This window comes from Petromyzon marinus, chromosome 6 (genome assembly GCF_048934315.1).
Source record: "Petromyzon marinus isolate PM22_M1 ecotype Great Lakes invasive population chromosome 6, UKy_Petmar_22M1.pri1.0, whole genome shotgun sequence".
In the NCBI taxonomy this organism is placed as follows: Eukaryota; Metazoa; Chordata; class Hyperoartia; order Petromyzontiformes; family Petromyzontidae; genus Petromyzon; species Petromyzon marinus.
Window position 1 is genome coordinate 5740627 of NC_133672.1, and position 23141 is coordinate 5763767.

At 48.6% G+C, this 23141-nt stretch overlaps 1 protein-coding gene across 13 annotated transcripts in view; it reads right to left on the reverse strand.

The window, feature by feature from the left end:
• LOC116939631 (ryanodine receptor 2-like) overlaps nt 1-23141 on the reverse strand; it is a 332153-nt gene that overhangs the window by 27522 nt on the left and 281490 nt on the right. For all 13 annotated transcript variants that reach the window (XM_032948287.2, XM_076062962.1, XM_076062947.1 and 10 more), the window contains 13 exons: nt 17869-17949; nt 16371-16459; nt 14992-15120; nt 13681-13785; nt 11507-11588; nt 10110-11410; nt 9042-9097; nt 8744-8897; nt 7217-7303; nt 5847-6059; nt 2689-2819; nt 1624-1666; nt 1058-1185 (listed from right to left, as the gene is read on the reverse strand). In XM_032948287.2, the coding sequence (XP_032804178.2) occupies nt 1058-1185; nt 1624-1666; nt 2689-2819; nt 5847-6059; nt 7217-7303; nt 8744-8897; nt 9042-9097; nt 10110-11410; nt 11507-11588; nt 13681-13785; nt 14992-15120; nt 16371-16459; nt 17869-17949 (2599 nt within the window). The remainder of the gene's footprint in view (nt 1-1057; nt 1186-1623; nt 1667-2688; nt 2820-5846; nt 6060-7216; nt 7304-8743; nt 8898-9041; nt 9098-10109; nt 11411-11506; nt 11589-13680; nt 13786-14991; nt 15121-16370; nt 16460-17868; nt 17950-23141) is intronic.

Sequence of the window (23141 nt, forward strand, 5' to 3'; positions counted from 1 at the left end):
CGTTACTAGTTCAGCACACGGAGTGTTGGAGAGTAAACCCACAATATTTACAATTTAAATACGATGTTTCGCCGGTAATTACAACCAGCCTCATCAGGCGACAGCCAGAGTTGAGGTTGGTTGTAATTACCAACATCACCGGTGTGCTGAGCCGGTAACGAACTGACATGTTTTGTTTACGTGACAAGCCTTACTAATTGGCTGTGTCAGGTGGTGGCCGGTTTAACGACACATTTATATTTACACAATGTAATCCAAAAAACCTCTATTGTGGATAATATTGGTCGCGAAAGCCTATGTGTTAAACTAGCTGAAGACCACCTATGGTGACCGTTTATTTATACAATCTTGAGATGCAGGCATATTTAGACACAATTTAAATCAGTATTGTAATTGAGTTGAGTCTTCCCAGTGCTCATTTGTGCATGCAAATGCTTTTTGGACTTTTATAACTTGACTGAACTGAGACCATAAAAGTGACTATGTTAAATATATAAATTCCATCCTTGGATGGAAGTCCAGGATTGGAACTTAGAATCTCAATAGTGTTGGCTAAATTATATCAACGAGAGCAGACATCCACCGGAAATACTGGCGAAAAATTACAGTCTGCAGTTTAATTCACCAACGGAGTGCAAGCTAATAATTTTACAACTTCCTTGTGTGTGAGTGTGCATGCGTGTGTATATGGGGAGCGGTAGTGTAGCGGCTTGCGCACTGCGTTACAAATTCGGTGGCACGAGTTCCATTCTCGCTCGTGGCCAACACCAGTGACGATTATCTGAACCGGTCCTGGGCCTCCCCTGGGTCAACGCAGCCTCAATTGAGGACCTAGTGCGATGTGTAAAAACATTTCCACGAGGGAGACAAAGGCGCCCGGGGGTGGTGTCTGCCCTCATGTGTCGTGCCGGCCTTCACAGGTGCTCGCTAACAGCACTTACCCCAACAGTCTGTTAAAGGCTGCACGGGCAACCTTTGTTTTATACGTGCATGTTTCATACGTAAACAAAAATTTGTACAATTAAAAGCTGACAGTGAAAATCCGACTGCTGCTTACAGTGCGAAGATGGAGCTTTCTTTCTTGGGCTTCTCATTTCTCCTGCTGAAGTCCAGCGCGGCCATGTCAAGCCCGAGCAGTTCGCTGATGCGGTCACGGCCATAAAATTCACCATACTTGTCCATAACCTAGAATAAAAAAAAAATACTTTGAGAAAAAGCGCTACATCCCCCTTATCACAATAAATATCCGTCCGGGCGGCACTGTAATCAAAGCGGGACTATTCATAAGTACAAGGTTGCGAGTTCAAATCTCAGTCATGGCTCAAGCTCAACTTGGCGCGTCATCTCCCCCGGAGTCAATAAAATGAGCGCCAAGCCAAGAGAAGACAACCAACAGTGGTCGTCCCACAAAGAGGCTGGCTCACGCCATGGGAAAGTGGAATTTCCCGCCACTGACTCAGGGCTGCCAACGTTGGTTGGACGAACACGGTCCCAACGCTTGTTTGACTCGACTTGGGTTGAAATTATTTACCGGTGTGGTCTAATTGTGAGGTATTCTGTGCAAAGTTCTATCTTGTCACATCGTGCTCAGGGCTTTAAGGCACCGAGTTCAGCAGCACTCACCTTTCGTTTCACAAACTTGTCCCAGTAGTTATTTGGGAAGGACCTGAAATGCAGAGGGAGCGGCATGGTAAAACCATCTCACAATAGCAGAATCGCCAAGTAATTTCCACGCACAAGCAAAAAGCGCAACAGCTGTGCAAGGGAGATAATAGCTACGAGACGAGCCCTAAGTCTGTCAGCGGGAGGGAGAAGAATGGCAGATGGGCTTTCACAGACTGCCACCCTCGCTTGCCAGCAAGTGGCACGGTGCCAAACCTATCAGCCAGCCCCCACAAGCAGCCAATGGGAGTGATTGATACTGTGGGCATTGATATTTAATTCCAATTCCTTTGTCAAAATCCACACACATTGGCTGTTCCTGAATGCCTTCCTATGAGCTAGTTTCAATCGCCCACAACGGCCACGAGTGAAAACACCTTCCGAAGCACTGCAGCAGCTTTGGAAGATGTTTTCTAGATGTTTTAAAATCTTTCTTTGTTCGCGTAGGGCTGGACAACACCTGAAGGCATCTTATACCAAAACGTCAACGCGGTGGTCTGGTCAAACAACCTCTGTGACCGGCAAAGCCACGGAGAGGCCCTTATCTTGCAGTGGATTGGCAAAAAGCTGTAAATTATTGCATAGAAATGGTGCATGCAACACTGCATGTGGATTACTAAACTATTTTTTTTATTTTAGTCAGGTAAGGCCCACTGAGAGCTCTTTTCAGAAGTGACCTGGCCACAACCGATAGCTCAACAAAGTGGCTTATCACGTGGAAATGTATAGCAGCCAAATACTCTAAACGCGTGATGTTAATTCTAAATGTGGAGGGAAAAACCAGAGGACCCGGAGAAAAATCCACATGACCACGGGAAGAGAGACAGGCAAACTCCAAATATACAGCAGGCATCAGGGTCGAGTTCGAACCCCTGACCTCCTGTATACCAGGCGAGGTAGTTAACATCTCGCCACCGCGGCACCCCCGTCGTTTCGTTGACCACCCCCACCGCAATTTCTGCCGATGATCGTGCTGGGGTGGGCGGCGCACGCGCGCGCAATCACAGGGATGGGGGTGGCCCTCACGGCGTGTTGATGACGAGGCGGTCCCACTGCCCCTTGATGTCGTCCTCAGATGGCTGCTCTGTGATGTAAAGGCCATCAAACTCCAGTTTGCGTGCCACCTCCTTCTCCCGCTTGAATATCACGAGCGGGACCTGGCGGGGTAGGAGACGAGTCATGGCCTCTGAGCTCGGGATTCGTGGATTCAAAAGTCAACGGCGACACCGCGGGCAGGCAGCTCGGCTCACAATCCAGAGGGGGCACGCATTCGAATCCTGTTCAGGAGGTCCACTCGGTCCATCATCGCAACCAGGGTCAATAAAATGACACCGCTGCGCAGGTTCGTCGGGGGTTTTGCTGCAACAAATCTCCTACGTGTTTTCGGAAAGTACCCGCGATCGTTAGTTTGGCGTGATGTCCGATGTTTCACTCCACGTGCCGAAAGCTTCCTCAGGAACGGAGTTCAATTCCTGAAAAGAATAGGAGCTAAGACGATATGGGGTACACTCTGAAATCCGATGGCAAGTCAAATCCTGTTAAATATCAGCCATATTTAACAGGGTTTAACGGGTACAAATTCACAAAAACACTTGAGAAATAACAAAAGCTCCATGCCAAATCACATCGGAAACCGGACTGACCCTGTTCAAATGTGTCGGGAGATGCGTCGTAAATCAAGTTCCTGAGTCTTAAACCAATCCATGGTGGCGTTATATGAACGTCGTAAATGTGGACCACTGTAAATCGGACCGTCGTCAACTGGAGACCGCCTCTAACCGATAATCATGGAATTGCAAATGACAAAAACCAAAAGCGTTTGCACGTAAGCATACTAGCACTCCCGCGAGTGGCATCCCGTGCCCTGCGGATCGCAACTCGGCTAAACTACGTGCAAATGTGAAGTCAGAGACCGTGCCCAATGCCATTCCAAGGAAAAGGGTTTTGATAAGATGCTCGTCTGCTGTAAGATAGGCATGACAGTTGTGTCCTATCCACTCACGGTAATTCTTCAAAACCAATGCAATCTCGTTTTCTCAAGGGGCACTCGGCCGGTTTGCAAATAAATTTTGCATCGGAAGAAAAACGTTCACTGCCACCATAGAATCATGGCCAGAAATGTTTCCACCATCTCATTTGTATTCCATAAATCAACACGCATGTACGTGTAAATCAAATTTTGATGGATTGAAAGGCACCACTGGGAACAAGACAGGGCGATCAAAGAAGAGAAGCAATGTAGAAATTGGGGAAGGGAGGGCACAAAGGGAGGTGAATTTGAGATTGCATTTGCAGAAGAATGAACAACATGGCTTACGTTGACAATGATGCTGATGATGTCGTGAATGCCGTACTCGCACTCAAGTGGGGTTGTGAGTTGACAACTCGGTTTGTCACATTTATGCAATAAAGAGTTTGCAGTACAACTTACAAAACGTGACTAGACAAGGAGTTGTAGAGGGATGAGGTAGGTACAGTAAAACCTTGGATTGCGAGCATAATTCGTTCCGGAAACGTGTTTGTAATCCAAGCACTCGTATATCAAAGCACTCGTATATCAGTTGTGATCACGTGACGCTCGGCAGTACAAAGCGTATACGTACTGCTCGTATTGCAAGACCTCGCGCTCGTTTATCAAATTAATATTTATTTACAAATTTTTGTTCGTCTTGCAAAACACTCGCAGACCAAGTTACTCGCAATCCAAGGTTTTACTGTATTTTATATTTACTCTGTTAAAATTCTATAAGGGACACATTTTTTTTCTTTCTTTCAGAAAATCAAGACAACTCCAGGTGAAGACATTCTCAAGACTTCCGTGGCTGCATGCTGTAGTTTAAATTAGTTCTTTCATTGATTTTTCAACTGTGCAACTGCCCCCTCGATCACTTTTGCGGGTGACCAAAAAAGGAATGAACAGGGGCCCCCTGTAGAGTGGTAAAGGGAGCCTGGAGTCTGCGGAGATTTGGCACTGGATGATTCCAGACATCTCGGTCGGGTAAAGGAAGACGAGCGTGAGCTTCCACGTATTCCCTGGAGGGTGCGTTTACGTGGCTGGATTACACAACGGCCCGCGTGCTTGCCACCGGACTCACTTCGCGCGCAATCGATGGTTCGACGCCCACCGGGTAATTTCTTCAGGGGAATGAGCAGAGTGTGTACCACATGCGCGCAAATCACATTTCTGCCACTGTCATTGAACGAGCTGTGTGCGTGGGTGTAGGATAGCGGTTAGCGCGCTGTGCTACGAACCTGGCGACCCGAGTTCGATTCCCGCTCATGGCCAACACCAGTGATGATTATCTGAACCGGTCCTGGGCCTCCCCTAGGTCGAATCAGCCTCAATTGAGGACCTAGTGCGGTGTGTAAGCATCGCCACTGGGGAGACAAAGGCGGCTGAGCGTGGTGCTGGCCACTCACCCCCTTGTGTGCCGTTTTGGCCTTCATAGGTGCTCGCTAACAGCACTTGTCCCAACAGTCTGTTAAGGCTATAGAGGGGATCTTTGTCTTTGTTTTGGTGGGGGGGGGGGGGAGAGCGTGAATGGTGGCGTTTGGCCAAGTGGGATGGCGGTGCACGTAATCGAGTCGGAAATTTGGAGGCGAGTTGGTGGACTCCTTGTATGCACCAGTTTTTGTTCGAGGCACTCTCTGTCAACACACATGGAAAAAAAAAATAATTGGCCAAACACCCCAAGCAGAAACCTTCCTCAAAGGATACCCATGCCACGTTTCAACAAACACTTCAAACTGGACAGGCCTGGTTCGCGAACTGGGCTCAGCTTGGCCACGTGACCCAGCCACAGCAAGCTGTTACCCGGCTGTGTCGCAGCGCTTGGACATCCCGCTTTACGAAGGGAGCTGCCCCCGCTTTCAGCTGGGCCTTTCTAGAAATCCTTACGTCACGAGGTCAACGTGGGAGAGGCGAGCACTGTTAATGGCGTCACTGGCATAGGTCAGCTTCAGGTCCATGTGGTTCGTGAAAAAATGACAGGATTGGCCTAGTGCCTGCATTGGAATGTGAACCTCCTCGCAACTCTACGGTTGCGAGTAAAGCACACTCGAACCTTCGATTAGCATGGTTGGCTACGTACGGTGCGAAAGATATGTACGCACACTATCCTCACCATCACAATGCTTTGACATTTCTGAGTTGAGTAAAGAAGTTACGGGCGATATTGGCACACCTTGAGGCAGTAGTATCCAATGATGCACAGGAAGGAGATGAGCGTGTGCACGATGGCGAGCATCCGGAGCGCCGGCTCCATGTAGCCCGTACTCTCCTCCAGCACAAAGTGCACCAGGGCATCCTCATCCTCCTCCTCCGCCACCACCACATCCTCCACCTCCCCAGCCACCTCGTCGCCCCCACCCTCGTCGCCTCCATCCATTGACGACACCTGCGTGTGCACATTTGCCCGTTATTACATTCGGACGTCCGGATAAGCCGACGAAACCATGTTTATACCAGGAGAGGGCCCATTGAGCCTCTTTCAATGGATACCAGCGGTGAAAACGAGCAGTGGCGCAGCGGTTAGCGCACCACGCGATGAACCCAGCGATTGGTCCTGGGCACCCCTGTCCCTTAACTAACCAGCACCGACCGGTATGGTGAAGTGTGGTCAAACAACTTCCATGACCAACACGGCATGGGAGGAGTGGGGTCCTTAATGTACCAGTTTATTGATAAAAGAGGCTGGAGCTTATTTTATTTGTTCTTTACCACTGGTAAATCAAAAAGCCACAGCATCTCCTTCGCAAGTGAAATATGGGGCAATGATCATCACTTCCGGTGCCACAATCCAGTGGTGGAGATTTCACATTCTTCTGGCATGGGCCAGTTTGTCCATATAATGACCAACGTTGACTATTAACTGCCATTCCATAATCACAAACCAACAGTGGTCAGCTTAGCAAAGGACAGATGTCATTCCATTCTTTGTTTTAAAAGGATTATTTCATATTTAACCATCAGTTCCACGCAAGAATTTGACTCACTGCTGCCACACAATTGCCGACTGCTGCAGACAGAAAGGTCGATTGCTCCCGCCCCAGCAGACTTGGTGTCTGAAAATTCCCTTTTAAAAATGTGGCAGGTGCTGGAAATCATTATTCACAAGCATTGCTACTTACAGGCAATGGGTTCGCTGTGTATGTAACATATACGTATCAATCTGTTGTGTACGTGAGTGCATTGTTAAGATGGTGTATTGGAGCAGTAGCAAACAAACTGCACTACGGGCACAGTCACCTGAATTTGATTTCAGGCCACGGCAACGATCTTTGGCGAGTGACATCTGAACTTAAACCAGGTGGGGGGGGGGACCCCCTGGCCAGCCGGGTAAAGTATGTATGCTAACCCCCTCCCCAAGACCAACACTGCATGGGGGTAACCTGCATGCAGCATGTGGATTTACAAAGGGCTGTAATATTTTTTTCATGAATTGCAGCTCTGTTCTTACTTTGGCTGAGAAATGTAAAACTATGATTTCAGATCACGAGTCACGTAAATTATTAATATGTCCAAGGACGCACTATGCACACATTACACGGTTACCTTGTAGAAGAGAAGGATGAAATTAATTGCAAATGCCATCACCAATGCCAGCATCCTCATGTTGTAAAAATTCCTTGCAAAAGAGTTCTGAAAGAGTGTAAACACAATTCAATTTGATATTAATGAAGATGACTTATTAAGTCTCCATAATAGCTTTGAACAGCAGGGTTACTGAGCGTTCCACGTGATGAGAGAATCAATTGCAAATTTAATTTTGTGGCTAATATTAAGCCCTAAACATACTCCAAAGTGCAGTAACAACGCATTGCACATGAGTACGGTAAATCAACGGGTGCCGTGGCAAAAAAAAAACGCAGTGTTGTATAACAGGATAAAACATATATATTTTAAAAATGGTTATTAAAGTGCACTTAAAATTGGCTCATTAAATATAAGATGGAGTCAAGTAGTGAAACATCATGACGGAGTAACCAGCAAGTTAGAAATGTGTGTGCGAGGCAGTATCTCCAAGTACTACACTCATGACAAAGGACAACTCTCGAAGGAGTCTTAAGACAGAGTAAGCCGCTCCTGAATTAAACATAGCTGTAATAAATGTGAAAGTTTTATACATTTTCATCTCAATTAAAACTATGTAAAACTAATTTTATTTCACCAGGTAAGGCCCACTGAGGTATTTGGCTCTTTTTCAGAAGCGACCTGGCCACAAATGATAGCCCAATGAAGTGGCTTATCACGTGGACATTTATAGCAGCCAAATACTATAAACGTGTGATGTTAATTCTAAATGTGGAGGGAAAAACCGGAGGACCCGGAGAAAAATCGACGCGGACACAGGGAGAAAGACACATAAACTGCAAATATACAGGCACCAAGGTCGGGATCGAACCCGCGACCTTCTTTATCCCAGGCGAGGGAGATTACATCTCGCCTCCGTGGTGACCCAGTTGCATTAAAATACCAAACATTGCAATCGCAATATAATTCAATGTTAACACAACGGAGAGTGCTTTTGTCAAAAATGACTATTGTCAGCCAGGATCTTGTACGTTTCCTTTCTGGTCCAGGTTTCACGCCATGTTGCTGGAGGCTTCTTCAGCTCCTAGCATGTGCAGCGATAGGTTGGAGATCAAAACAACGCGGTGCAGCCCGAAAAAAAACATCGGAGAGCTGGGAAGGCGCACACATTGTTTATGCTCCTTGGTTAATCAAGCGGACGTGTGTACACACAATCTCTCAATCCATTCATTACGTCGGCACATCCAATCAACACGAATTGTCTTCCGTTTCACTCTTTTTACTTCACATCTCAGATTAGCCCCGCCAGCGCCAAGGCACCAACATTCTCTCCCCCGTACCACAACGGGCAGCGCAAATAATCAAACGCTACTGTGTGACAGCGCGTTGCAATTGCGGACAAGAGGCAACCGATCGTACGTTGAACGTCTTCCGCACCGCACGTAACCAATCGGAGGTGCGGGGGGAGCGACGGACGGACGGGCGACCGTGACCGGCGATTATCATCGTGGTCGCAAAAAGTTGCGCCTCGACGGAGTGTTCCCTCACCAGCAGCTTCTGCTGGTACGCCGTTATCTTCTTCCAGAAGTCCGACTCGGCACCTTCCAGGTCGTCGTGCCTGCATCCAAAGTGCCTCTTTTTCTTTTTCTTCTTCTGCGGAGCCTCCTGGGACTCCTTGTCCTCCTTCTCTCCATATTCTCCACTGTCGGGGGAGAGAGCGGCCCAACCTTTTAGCGATGGCCCCGGGGGTGAGGGGGAACTCAAGAGCGTGGCGTCGCAAGCGACCTGCTTTGGGAAAAATCAGAGACGAACGGTAAAAGTCTTCCGAGTTAGACAAATTGCTTACTCAGCTTTCTCCACCTCCGTTTTCACTTCCATATGTCCATCTTCACCTTTCTTTGCCTGCAGCAGCCCAACATGCAAAAAGCAAAACGTTAATTATGTAACAGCCAGAGCGATTTCCTGCTCAAAATAGCAATGGGGTGGGATGCACACGTCTCCTATTTATCGCCCTCAGGAAGTGCTGGAAATTACGCATTCCCACATCAGGGGCGAGTCTATCCAAAGGACAACCACTCTTGGCTTCCCCACAAGTTGTCAAGTATTTTATCGACCCCCCAGACGGATGATGGGCTGAGTCAACGTTTGGTCATCTTGTCTGTATTTTATCGTCATTTTTTGTGGGGTGTCTATACATGGATCAAACTGTACAATGAAACGTGAGAAGTGTCTCCCTGCTCACATGAGCAACGGGATGGCAGTCATGTCCCGTTCGTGGCCCAGAGCCCAACGGTTGACATTTCATATCCCCATGAAATTTGTACCGCAGACGTAGCAACCTTCCACTTAGGCCATCAGTCCCCACACTTGATATGGAGATGAGGCCTTCGTAGGCTATGCTACCCCTCTGCCACCATCCCCACCAGGGTGTCGAGTCCATAAGGCGGGAAGATCACTCTCAGGCTTTCTGTGGAGTGCCAACTCACCATTGGACTCGACCCCTGACCAGAATTGTATTTTGTATTGTTCGCTATGGTAACTTGCTGACCCGCCCATACTGGACATCTGTGAACAATGAGATTCATACTATTGATTTTATTTGATAAGATAAGGCCCACTGAGCTATATAGCTCTTTTTCAGAAGCAACTTGGCCACAAATGATAGCTCAACAAAGTGGCTTAATCATGTCGAAATGTATAGCAGGCAAACACTCTAAACGCATGTTTCTAAATGTGGAGGGAAAAACTGGAGGAGAGCCGGAGAAAAAAACAAAATCCACGTGACCACTAAGCTCATCGGATTCCTCCAGTCTAAACAAGACTCCGATTCCGAGAAGCATCTGAACTCGTCGATTACGAACGTCCTAGACGTCGCCACGACGCCCCGAGCCCGGCGAGGCACGGCCGCACGTACGTCCGCGCCGGCCGGATCGTGCGCCGCGTCGTCTCCGTGGGCCGTGTGCACGAGGTCGCCGAGGTCGTGCGTGAGCAGCTTGAACTGGCCACCCTCGCGCTTCAGGTCGAGGCCGAGCACGCCCGTGAAGAACTCCTTCTCAGCGTCCTCGCGGTTGACGAGCGCCAGCGCCGAGTTCTGCAGGTCGTCGTCACTGCCGTCGAACTCCTTGCGGTCGTGCATGTCGCTGGTGCCGTCCGCGCGCACGCCGTCCTGCGTCGGGTCCGGCATGCCGCCCAGCAGGTCGGTCACCGTCATCTTCTTGGCGTTCTCCACCATGCTGCCGCCCCCGCCGAAGGTGATCCTCCAAAAGCCACGGCCGACGGTGAAGCCCACGACGAGCAGCCCCACCGCGAGGCTCCACATGCCGGAGAAGAGCGCCACCACCATCTCCTTGGCCGTCATCTTCTTCGCCTTCTTCAGCTGCTTCTTCAGGTTCTTCACGGTGAACAGCTTGGCAACCGATGTGCTGTTATTCTTCAGGGAGCCCACGGCCATTTTCACCGTCGTCACCGAGAAGAAGCTCGACTCTAGCTCCTCCTCCTCCGTGTTCTCCTCCTCCTCCTCGCCCCGCGCCCCCGCGCGCTCAGCCATGTCCGACTCGGAGATCTTGGCGGCCAGCTGCATTTCGAAAATGGTGTCCTCGCAGAAGTTCACGAACAGCTCCATCTTCTCCTTCTCGCCACCCTCGTTGACGACGTCGAAGATAAACTGCCGCTTCGACTCCTTCACCTGCGGCTTCTCCCACTGCGTGCGGCTCGACTCGGTGATCTCGAAGTAAATGCGCTCGATGCGCTTGGCGCTTCCCATGATCTCGATGCGCCCCAGGAAGGGCTGGAAGTAGTTGAGGACGCTTTCAGCGAGCTCCAGGAAGGTCTGCAGGCGCGTGTCGTGTGGCATGTGCTCCGACAGGTTGGTCAGCAGCACGGCCACGTTGAAGCCGATGTCCTTGGCGGGCTCGTGGAAGCGCTCCGTGAACTCCTCGTAGTCCAGCTGCTCGCTCTCGTCCGTCTCAGCGCACGACAGCAGGAATTCGATCTCGGACGGGCTGTAGGTCTTCTGGCTCTCCATGGCCTTCTGGAAGTCCCGCTTGGAGATGACGCCCTTGCTGTCCGGGTCGTGCTCCTTGAAGGTGTCCGATGACGTGAGGTCCTTGAGCTTGAGGAACATGTCGAAGAACTTGAGGATCATTTCCACATTGCTTGATGACTCCACCAACATGTCCACCATCTGCTTGCCGATGGTGCCGTTCACAACATTGCCTGGCAAAATAAATGAATGTTAGAAAGGTTTGCGTGACAGTAACGAGACAAACCCACGTTGGAAATTATAACCCGCGTGAGAAGTGGTGGCCTTACCTTCAAGGAGAGAGAGCAGCATCACCACCATGTCCTTCTGCAAGTCCAGCAGCTCCTTGAGGAGCTCAATCTGGCTGGCATCCTGTAGAGATCCAGAGGTTTGGGAGGAAAGCGAGCGGAGGAGCAAGAGGCATTGCCATTAAGAACATTCTGCTGAGATGGCGGTTCAATGCATAAGAGTGTGACTCTCTCTCTCTCTGCACGAGCATGTGTGAGTGTGTGTGAGCATGAGCGTGTGTGAGCACAACCGAGGCTGGTGCTTGTGTGCATGAGCTTGTGGCATTAGTGGTTAGCGTGCCGCGCTACGAATCTGGTGACCCGAGTTTGATTCCCGCTGATGGCCAATACCAGTGACGAAATATCTGAACCGATACTGGGCCTCCCCTAGGTCGGCTCACCCTCAAATGTGTACCTGATGCAGTGTGTAAAACATCCCCACTGGAAAGACAAAGCTGGTCGGGCGTGGTGCTGTCCACCCACCCCCTCGTGTGCCGTGCCGGTCTTCATAGGTGCTCGCTCACAGCACTTGCCCCAACAGTCTGTTACAGGCTATACGGGGGGATATTTGTCTTGATGTCATGCACGTGATGGTAACTGCTGTTTCAGGTCCAGTGGGAGCATGTGTGCGTGCGTGCGCGTGTGTGCACAACAACCCCCTACCTCGCGGTGCCGGACGGGCAACTCTGTCGTGGACAGTGCTGTGGGGGGAGGGCCAATTCCGATTGGCCTCTCCCCTCATGGCGTCTGTGACCACCACAGTGGCTAAACGGGGGCTCTGGACGGGTGCGAGGGGCTGGTAACCCCTCCACCTTCAATTACTTACCACTAAACCACGAGTTAAACTTAAATATGTAACTAATAAGCTTGTGCCAGAGGCCCCGGGGGGACAAGCGTCTATGACGTCTCCTGGCCAAACCCCAATTGGCGGAGCCAGGAGATTGAATCTCTACCCTCGGGGCTCCTCCAGAAACAACAAAAAGCCACTTCGTGTGGCCACGTGGAATGTTCGAACGCTCACTCCGGAGGAGAGGCTGCCACTCCTCTGTTGGGAGCTGGACCGGTACCGCCTGGATTTCTGTGGAATTGAGGAGGTCCGGTGGACCGGTTCTGGCTCTTGCCACCATGAGGGGTGGACAGTCCTCTACTCGGGGCAGCAGACTGCCAAACAACAGGGTGTGGCTCTTCTTTTGAACAAAAGAATGAAGGGGGCGTGGGAGCGTGGCGGTGAGGTGTGGAAAGTTGTAAGCCCCAGGCTACTTTGGGCTCGCCTTCCCATCAACCGGAGGCGAGGAGTGGTGGTCGTGGTTACTTATGCCCCCACCGAAGACGAACATCCGTGGAGGGATGCAGGCAAAGCCGATGAGACAGATGCCTTCTATGACCTCCTGTCACAGGTGCTGGCTAAAGTGGCCCCTCGGGATAGAGTCATCAATGCCCGAGTTGGTCATGATGCTGGCACCTGGTCTGGAGTTATTGGAGGGCATGGGCCAGATCAGCTCAATAACAACGGTAAGAGGCTGCTAGATTTTTGTGCAGCCCATGGGCTTGTAATTACCAACACGCTGTTCCGGCATAAGCGCATCCACACAACATCATGGATGCATGCCGGGTCCAAGCAAGAACATCTGCTGGACTACATAGTGACGGACCAGCGGATGCGAGCCCATGTCCTTGACACCAGGACCTACCGTGGAGCTGATCTGCCCTCTGACCATCGACTAGTCATCTGTAAGATGCGCCTGCCATTCTTCCACTCCAGTGGTGGGTGTACACCCAGGACCCCATTCCAACCTAAAGTGGCCTGGTCTCAGTTAGCTGATGAAAGTTGCAAGTGAGAATTTCATCATCGCTTGCGGCTGGGGTTGGCATCGTCCCCCTTCTGATGTCGAGGGTAAATGGGCAGGGTTTAACCAGGCTGGATTGTGTGAGGAGCTCACAAATCCTTGAAAGATCTGGGCAAGGTCTCATCGGTGAGCTCCTCTGGCAGGCAAGGCTGCGTTGGCTGGGTCATGTAGCCCGCATGCCCAGCCACCGCATGCCGAAACAGCTTTTCTTTTGTTCGTCACCGCCACTTAGTGGCGAATGGCGGTTGTTGTTGTGCGTGTGGGCGATGTCCGTGTGGGGGGTGCGCGTGTGAGTGCGTGCAGTGAGTGCGTGCAGTGCGTGCATCGCACCTGCGACAGCTTCATCTGCATGTGCGCGAAGACGTGCAGGAAGCCCACGACGGCGTCCCACAGGCGGCTGTGTGCCAGACTCTGCTGGTTCCCCGTGCACGGGCCCTGTGTGGGAGAACACATGCAAGCGCTCGCGTGCAATGCATTGCACCGGCAGTTCCCCATTGGAGGGCTGAGGGCCTCTGTGAAGGCACAGGTAGCAATCAAGGCCATATGCACGAAGTTATGTGGAAGTGCAGAGGGTCCGGGATTATGGAACCAAGTCTTTTACCGGAGGGATTTAGAATTTCAACCCCATTGGCGGAAGGCTACCAATGGAGATGAACGTAGCCCATTACTCTTTTGAGCAGGCTTATACATTCATATTGACATTCATGGATGAGATTGGTATGTTAATAACACACTTTGGGCAAAAAATAAAAACAAACTGGGGAGGCAAAAAAATTATGAAGGGATGGACAGAGGCTCCTCTTGTATTTGGACTGTTCTCATGGTCACTTGGAACCAAGCTTGCCCTGGGCCGGGCCGAAGGGCCATCTGTTCCCATGGTAACCTGCTTTGACAGAATGATTCATGATCGGGTGGACTCCAGGCCCTGATAGAGAAGAGCGATATCCATTTCCAACCAGGCTGCAAACTGGAACCAGCAAAGATGTTATGGAGTCAAAAATGAGAATAGAACATTGGGCCAAAATGTTACTTGTTTCACTCAATCGTCTGGCCTTGTTAGTTAAGAAAAAAATAGATAAAAAAATAAACACTACATAAACTATGCATCCGTTAAATTTTGTATTACATTTTTTTTTTAATACTGTTTTCCAAACAACAGGCAATTTTACAGGGCTTTGTCACTAGGCCCCAGGAGGTCATGTCAGCTAAGGGTGGGCATGTCGAGTTGGTGGAAGAGGGGCAGGGTAGCCTACAAAGGCCTCATCTCGACAGAAAGTGGAGGGACTGATAGCCTGGGCGTAGGGTTTCCACCTCTGAGGTACAAAAACGGGATCTGTCATGGGAAGATGAATATCGCACAAGACCAACAGAGCGAAGAACTGCAGTAAATGCCATGACTCGGGGAGGGGGGGGGGTGTATTATGATAATACTGACAAAGAGAACAAAACGAGACATTTAACGCCTCAAAAAGGAGTACGATCTTGGCAAACACCGGGAAGAGTGAAAATCTCACCCAGGCGTGGTGTTGGGCCAAAGGCCATTCGCAGGCCAGCAGAGTGAGGGTTCCAAGTAGTCGTGGACGGGAAGTGATAGTGAGGGGTAGGGCAGGAGGGTGAGAGGAACGGAGAGGGCAGACTCACCTGGATGTACTCGGTGAGCGAGTTGAACACCTGCTTGGCCACCTTGATCGCCTTGGAGAAGTTGCGCTGGCCCTGCTCATCGATGATATCCTTGCCAGAGTAGTACCAGTAGAAGTCGCTTATCGACTCCTGGGGACACCAAGGCCAACCCACCGAGCAAGATTGGGAGCAATGATGGGATAATGTGATACAATTAAGTTTGTGTGTTTGTGTGTGGAAGATGGTGTATATGCAGAGTGGTTAGCCTATAATGTATTTTAATATTGGTGACAGGTTAAAATCCCGGACTTCTAAGTCAGTGGAAAATGGTGTATGTATAGGATACAGGCCTCCCTAAAGTTGAGTTGGCCTACATATTATAGTGTATGAACTCTCAAAACAAAAGCAGGGGAGATGTAAAGTCAGCCAACAATGGTTCTGGCCTCTGTAGGCCCTAACAATACTCGCCACAAGCAGTGCAGTATAACCTGGTAATAAAAAAACCCACGTGTGAATGCGTCTGTGCGATGCGTGTGAAAGTAAAGTAGTGTGTATTGATGTGAGATGTGGTAAAAAACACGTGTGCTTTGTTGGCTCGATGTACTGTATTAAAGAGGGCGGCCAATTTCAGGTTTTCCATCATGGAGTTTACTCAATATCACAACGGTAAACAACAACAAAGACCCCCGTATAGCCTTAACAGACCGTTGGGGCAAGTGCTGTTAGTGAGCACCTATGAAGGCGGGCACGGCACACGAGGGGGTGGTTGATCAGCACCACACCCGACCGCCTTCATCTCCCCAGTGGCGATGTTTACACACCGCAACATAGGCGCACACCAACTGGTACACGGACGTAGAGCAGGGGGCTCGAGTAGCCAACCGAGATGGCTGAGTGTGGAGACACATTTGGCTCGATTAATTTTATCCGATTTAAAGCTTTCGTGACTGCAGGGATTCATATTCTTGGTTCTTTCGGTAAAGTCACATAGAAGGGAAATAATAAAATAATAAAAATCTAAAACAATAAAATTCTCACGACGTTCCACAGCAAGAAAATAAAAATTTTCTTGCTGTGGTTTTCACACCTGATGATGATTGCTTGCGTTGCAGTCGAAACGTCGTGAGAATTTGATTGCTTTATATATTTATTATTTTATTGTTTCCCTTCTACGTGACTTTACCGAAAGAACCAAGAATATAATTTTATCTGCTTTATGGAAAACAAAAGTGTGTGATTGCATTCCCAACATTTGGGCACATACTCAAGGTGATGCGTTTCAGGTCGTTTCATAAAAATGTGAGTGAACTTATTCGACACCTAGAGGTTTACAACGCTGCCGAGTGAACGTGGTGTTGTGCTTGTATGGCTCAAAGAGGTAACCTGCGTGGGGTTCACACCTGTAACCTCAGCAGGTAGTCCACTGTGGAGATGATGATGTTCACCGTGGTGTTATTCCCAGTCTGTGTCCGGAGGTAATTCTGGAAATCTACGGTTGAAAAGTTAACAAAATTAATCTGCTTCTGCTAGTAAGCTACCAACAGCTGGGTCATAGAGTTTTGTGCATAACTCTATTATACATGCGTGTATAATGTTGTTGATGTCACGGTGGTTGTCAAACTACACTATGGACCCAGTAACCTGACTTTAATTGCTAGCCAGTGGCAATTAATATCTGAACAGGCCCCGAGTCCCCTCTTTACCAACCTGCACTGACCAGTGCCGTGAATTATGGCTGAACAATCCCCATAAATCAAAATGCGTGGGGAGGCCTTGACCCAGCGGTGGATTGACAAACGGTTGTAATTTGTATTAATTATCCAGGAAATTCTCTCAGAGTATCAAGACATTTTAATTTGGGTCAATGATTTTCCCTTACCTTCTTGAGTATTTTGTATATGGCAGGATGATTACATTGAGTACATCAACACATGTCCACGAGCAGTACACAAAGGATGAAAATACTAAATGTATGCAATTACAGAGAAGAATTCAGTGCACTGCCACCTACTGGCCACAGCTGAACAAGCTGGAAGTCTTGTGCGATTAAAAAAATATACGTTAACCACCAACTCCACTTCCAAATGTCTGGGTCTAAGGTGTTCACCAAATATTTATAACCACGCTGGTCAGTGTGGGTTACTAAAGGGGCGAGGCGTAAAACCAGTTCGGCTATCACTCCTACCTATTGATGTTAGCCATGGCTCGGAATCCAACTCAGTTGGCCAAGTTCACAGTGCAGTGTGTGCCGTGTGCACCACTCTACTAACACCCCCCTGCCCCCCAAATGATTAAATAATCTTGCCAATGAAGGATGACAAACTTATCCGAATCCAATCATACAAGTTACGAGTTTAAATTCCAGTTGAGTTGTCAACTTCTCAACCTTTCTGGGCTCGTAGACCACTTAAGGCTCAACGCATTTTCACCACGCACCAATAACCTATGAAGAACATCACAACTATTCGAAAGGTGCCAAAATCTTTTAAATAAAAAAACCCATCAAAACCATTCACTTGCTTTCTATCGACTCACATAATGAGAATGCTGCCAGCGCAATAACACAAATATCTGGTTTCAGAAAAGAAAGTTGTTTTCAATAGTTCCACGGACCACCTCCTTGGGCTTTGTGAACCACCAGTGGTCCACACATCACAGGTTGCCAACCACTGCCCAAGGCAACTTAATATGTATACACAAATCCTAACCAATAAAAACGTACATTATTTTTCAAATGGTAATTAAAATCAGGCAATTAAAATCTACCGCCGATGCACCGAAGAGGTGGGTTTTGTGTTAAAAACAAAAAAAATAGGGATGCCTAAGCGCGGCGTCAAAAACAAAGCGTCGACTGACAGGTGAACTCCGCAGCGAGAGCGCAACCCCCGACAGCGTCACCTGAATTGTGGCCTTCGCACAGCAGCTGCAGGAAGCGGAAGAGGTCGCAGGTGAACTCCACGTCCTGCATCGCCTTGTCGGCTGCACGGACACACAAGAGGGCAACGGCACGGCCGCGGTCCGACGTCACTCGCGCGGGAGTGGGGGATCGCGCAAAGCGCGGCCGCCCGGTTCGAACCTGAGCACGTGTTCCGCTTCAAGGCGAGCCCCAGCCTCGTCGTCCGTCGTGCGAAACTCACTCGGGTCTAACGGATGCCAACAAGGTGCCGCTGCATTAACAGTAAATGCAATGCACAGAAGAGTTTCACTTAATTATCAATAAACCACACCGTTCAAATGCGTAATCTGGGCTATAAATGGTTCTGCCTTAAGATATAAAATCCGATGTTAATCTTTCATAGAAAGATGAACTCTGATGGTTTAATGGTCGTTAATAATAATTATAATAATAATAAAGACTGTTGTTCTGTGGTTTTTGTTCATGGCAAGTTATATTTCTTCAGAATTTATGCCACGGTTATTCAAGGTTAAATTCACAAGAATATAATCTTGTTGGGTAGAAAGTCATATATAAAATCTCATAGGACAGACTGTCTTCCTTTCTTTATAGTTTACATTTTTTTTTATTTGCCCAGTATAAAACTTAACAATTCAAACAGTCCCGCTATACATATATTCATTATACCACTAAACTAAAATATTGGCAACAAGAAAAATCATAAATATGGAGACAAATATTGAACTTAAATTTTCATCCATTTTTTAAAATATAACTGGCTTCATTGATTTAATTACAAATTCTGAAAATTATAAATTCCATCAAAATACAAACCTCCAGGCAAATTGAGTAGCGTCCCTATTCTGGAATAAACCCAACGACAATAAACCCAACGTAACTGACATTCCGTCAGTAAAAATATATTTGCTGGCTGTTTTTTAATGGTGGTAAGTATGGTTTACCAGTAGAAAAAAATGTGGTTTAACATTACATTCTGGTGGTTGTAGCAAACTCCCCACCGATATTTTATTGGTTTTGATCGTCCTTCACGTTGCCACCTGCTCTGTTTACTTTTACGGAACTTTTCCTCAGTGTTCAAGAACTTGAATCTGCTCCAATTCATCAAATCTTTTGTTTAAACAATGTGGAAGAAACAATGTCAACCAAATGTGCTAGAATGTAATTAGTTAATGCTTCCCAACTGTCAACATAAAATAAGTGACACTTTGTAAATCATAGCATCCCAAGATAGCAATAATACAGGAGATTTGGCTCTATATAGCATCAAAAATGGGATTTGGGGAACGGTGGCACAATGGATAGCACACTGCGCAATGAACCCGGCGACCCCAAGCTCCTTTGCTGGTCATAGAAACGTGCGTTTAGAGTATTTGGCTGCTATCAACGTCATCGGGATACGCCACTTCGTTGAGCTGTCATTTGTGATATCCAGGTTGATTCTGTAAAAAAAAAAAGAGCGATATGGCTCAGTGAGCCTAACCTGGTAAAATAAGAACAATTTGCTTAAAAAAATTTGTTTGGGTTGAGGGAGTAATTTCATTATTGTGGAAGAAAAGGGCCAGCGAGAGACTCAAACTAAAACCGTATTAAACCTGCAATGCAGATATTCACTGCAATGCACGTGCCTGACAGAACTTACAAAAAAGACAAACCATAAGGAAAAGTTCCGTCAAAAGAGAACTTGGGTGGTAACTCTGTCTTACCCACCTAAATGATCCCAACTCTGCAAGGTATTGCACACACAGATCCACGAGTGCACCCGGTGTGCGTGCAATAACGGGTGAGGAGCTCAAGTCCAACGCTTTTTTGCGCAGAGCGGCAGCTGACGTTTCCTGATGGGGAGCCATTAGCGGTGTCCTTTGAAGCGGCGCAAACGACTTGACCGAGGGCGCAGGGGCGGCCGGTGGCCGCATTCCGAGCGGGCCCCACAAGTCCCGCCCGCACCCTCAGCGGAACGCCACGGCGCGGACAACGCACACGACGGCGCGACAGCGCGACGCCCCGCAAACAGCAGGCACATGACGGCAAGCACGGCACGACACCGGGGGGGGGGAGGGCAACGGCGGTACATCCTGACGCCCACGGCAAACTCATGACACCTACAGCAGCGCACGGGACGGCACAGGAAGGCGACACGGCTACGGCGGAAGAACCACGGCACGCGCGGCACGCGGCCACACAAACGGCACGACCACACAGAGCAAGAGGTCGTCGAGGCAAGCGGGGCCACTTAAGCATCAGGGGTGGTCTTGAGCTTTGTTGGGCGGACTCTTGAAAGCAATGATGAGGCCGGTATTGACCTATTAATTGTACTCTGAAGGGGTAATTGGTGGCGCTGTGGGCGGTGCACTGCACTATGCACCTGCGCGACTAAGTGTGATTCCCGGCCGTGGCTAACGTCAGTGGAAAGTGATACCTGAACCAGTCCGGGACCCCAACTCGTGACTCGCTTACCGTTTCTTTATTATGCACTCCCATTGTGTTTTTTTGTTTGTACTTCCTGCTGTTGTACCATGCTAACCCGCCCCTACCGCACAACTTGTGAAAAAAAAGAGAGCTTGGTAGCTCAACGGATACAATAAATATTCTGATTCTGAATTCCCAGGAATCAAACGCAGATGACCGGGCTCATAGCGCAGAGTAGCTATCCATTGTGTTGCCACCAGAAGGGAAGCGGTTGGTGTATTCGGTTCACGTTTCTTGCCTGGAAACTTAAATGCACACAAGACGTTTGTTTTGGGGAGGACAATTTAGAGGCTGGTCGAGCGCTTCATGGGATTTTTTTGAGACACAGAATCTCATCGGGCTTCATGACCTTCCAATCAATGCATTTCTTCTCCATCAAAGCCTCAGGACATGCTTAGTTAAACGTGCATGGGATAAGTGTGTGCCCGTCGGTTATTCCAGCTCATCGTTCAGGAGGCTGGGTGAAGTTTTCGCTGCCGCGTTCACCGTCAATAGCCGAGACCACCTCCGATGAAACGAGAACAAGGACAAAAAAAACGACAAAAACCACACCACCACACACACACACACGCACAACCACGCAAGTGCAACACAGCAAACGCAGCGCACGTCGTGGTGTCGTGCCGCACGCACGACTATTGAGAAGGGTTGCTCCGGAAAGCGGCGCGTCTGACGATTGGCCAAACTGCAAAAGCTTGGGGCAGTCCAATGAGCGGCACTGCAACCAAAGTGCTTTGCATCGGTGCCAACAGACCGCTGCGTTTGAACGGAGCTCGTTTTGCTGACTGTTTAAACGATTTAACCACGACGTACTTGCATGGCAGGTTCAACGGTGGTGTGGCTATAGCGTGTGCGGGCCTGCAACCAGGCCCCACAAGCCGGAGCGGCCCAAGGCACTAGGCTATGAAGATTTGTAGGAAATTGGACAGAGGGCCCAATGTCAATCCTTGCATCAGGACCCATGTGAACTACGCTACACCACTGGTCATAAACTAAGTGCACAGATTTAAAGTCTTGTTCTATTTTGATGTTCTTTTGTTTTGCGAGCTTCTCACCCTTGTAATTTACGTGACAAAATCGCGAACATTAAGGAACAAGCATACACTTAACCCTAATCTCATGAGAATACAGACACATCTGAGAAAATATGAAGACGACTGGTTGCTACAGCTCATACCAATGAGAGGACTGACCAGAATCCCCACCTCCATTTGCCCAAAATACCAGTCCGTGTTTGTTTTTCTTCCAGAGAACACAAATCAGTCCCGTTCATTCTCTGCAAATGTCACGTGATGTGAAGGACAACGCTTACACCTGAGAAAATGTTATTTCTAACTGGATGAGAGCCCATTGAGACGAGATCCTTTAGCAAGGAAAAAGAAGTAAGATATTAAAATAAGAAATGATATAAAAACATTTATCATAGGAAAATCAACACAAAAAGGAGCTGGCACCACAGGCCAACGCGTGTGGAGCGAGCGGTCGCCCACCGCAAGCCTCTCGTTCTCACGGGCGTCAAATTTGATCATTACCTGTTTAGCATCGATAGCTCAATGTGAGTGTTCCATTGTATTGATGAGGGACTACTGCTGTGTTGTGTTATCTTGGTGTGGTCTGGGATTGTCTTGTTGCCGTTTGTGTTGCCTTGCCCAATCTAACATGCGCAATGAACTTATTTATTTACATTTTTTCTATTTTGCACTCCTTTAGTGTTGTCGTATTGTTTGCCGTTGTAACTTGCTGACCCGCCCATACCGGATATCTGTGAAAAAGAGCTTCATAGCTCATCAGATTCCTCCTCCAGTCTGAAGTATACGGATTCCTTCTCCACTTTATATTAAATAATTCTGATTCTGAAATGCCAACTGCCCAGGGGCAGTGGGGGCTGGACAGTGGAGTTTGGACCTGACCACTGAAAACAATTCCAGACTGGGATTCCAAAACAACCTGAGATTCGTTCAAATAGATGGTGTGGGAAGGCAGGGTAAGGTTCATTTTGTGCATACTTGGAAGAATGGATTGGTTTCTAGATGCTGTATTTTAATGAAGTCCATTGAGATTCGTTAGCTCCTTTTTTGCAAGGGATACCCCTTGTTGTATCCAATAATTTGAAGCAACATTCATTTGAAAACAATTGGGGTGAAACTTTGAGTGGGAAATAGTTTTTGTTTGACGTGGAAGGGGTTATAATAGCAACAACCCAGTTAAAGTTGAACGTTGGGCCAACATTGCAACGAATGCCAAAGTTGGCCCGGCATGGCATGTTTACTGGATGCAATGAGGCAGCAAGCCGACTCTCGTGAATGATGCACAGGCCTTAAAATGAGCACACTTGGGTAAACATCTCAAGAAAATATTTAAGGCGGTTACACGAATTAAGCTGTTCACCCCAAAGAATTTTCTCAGCGGGAACAGCTGATCGCGAGCTGCGCTCTCCAGCCAATTTATAGAACCATGCACGTTCAAAGTCAGTGGCAGGGCAATTTATCCCAGTTCATGCGGGTCATAATAATCTCGTAATTGATTAGCCATGAGGGTTGAGAGTTATACAGCATTCGGCACCGGTGGCAACGCTAGGCCGCAGCCCCGTGATGAATCGGACTGCTTCACGAATGCCAAAAATGAGGCCGATGAGGCCGATGAGGCCCGATCACATGCCCAGCCGCACCACCCCCCCACCCCCCCCCCCCACTCCCCCCAACGCTCTTGCCTCCACCCGTACGGCAAATTCATAGCCGACTCCCGGAACAAAAGCTGGCATTCCTTGAGGTGCAGCACGCGTGCGCAC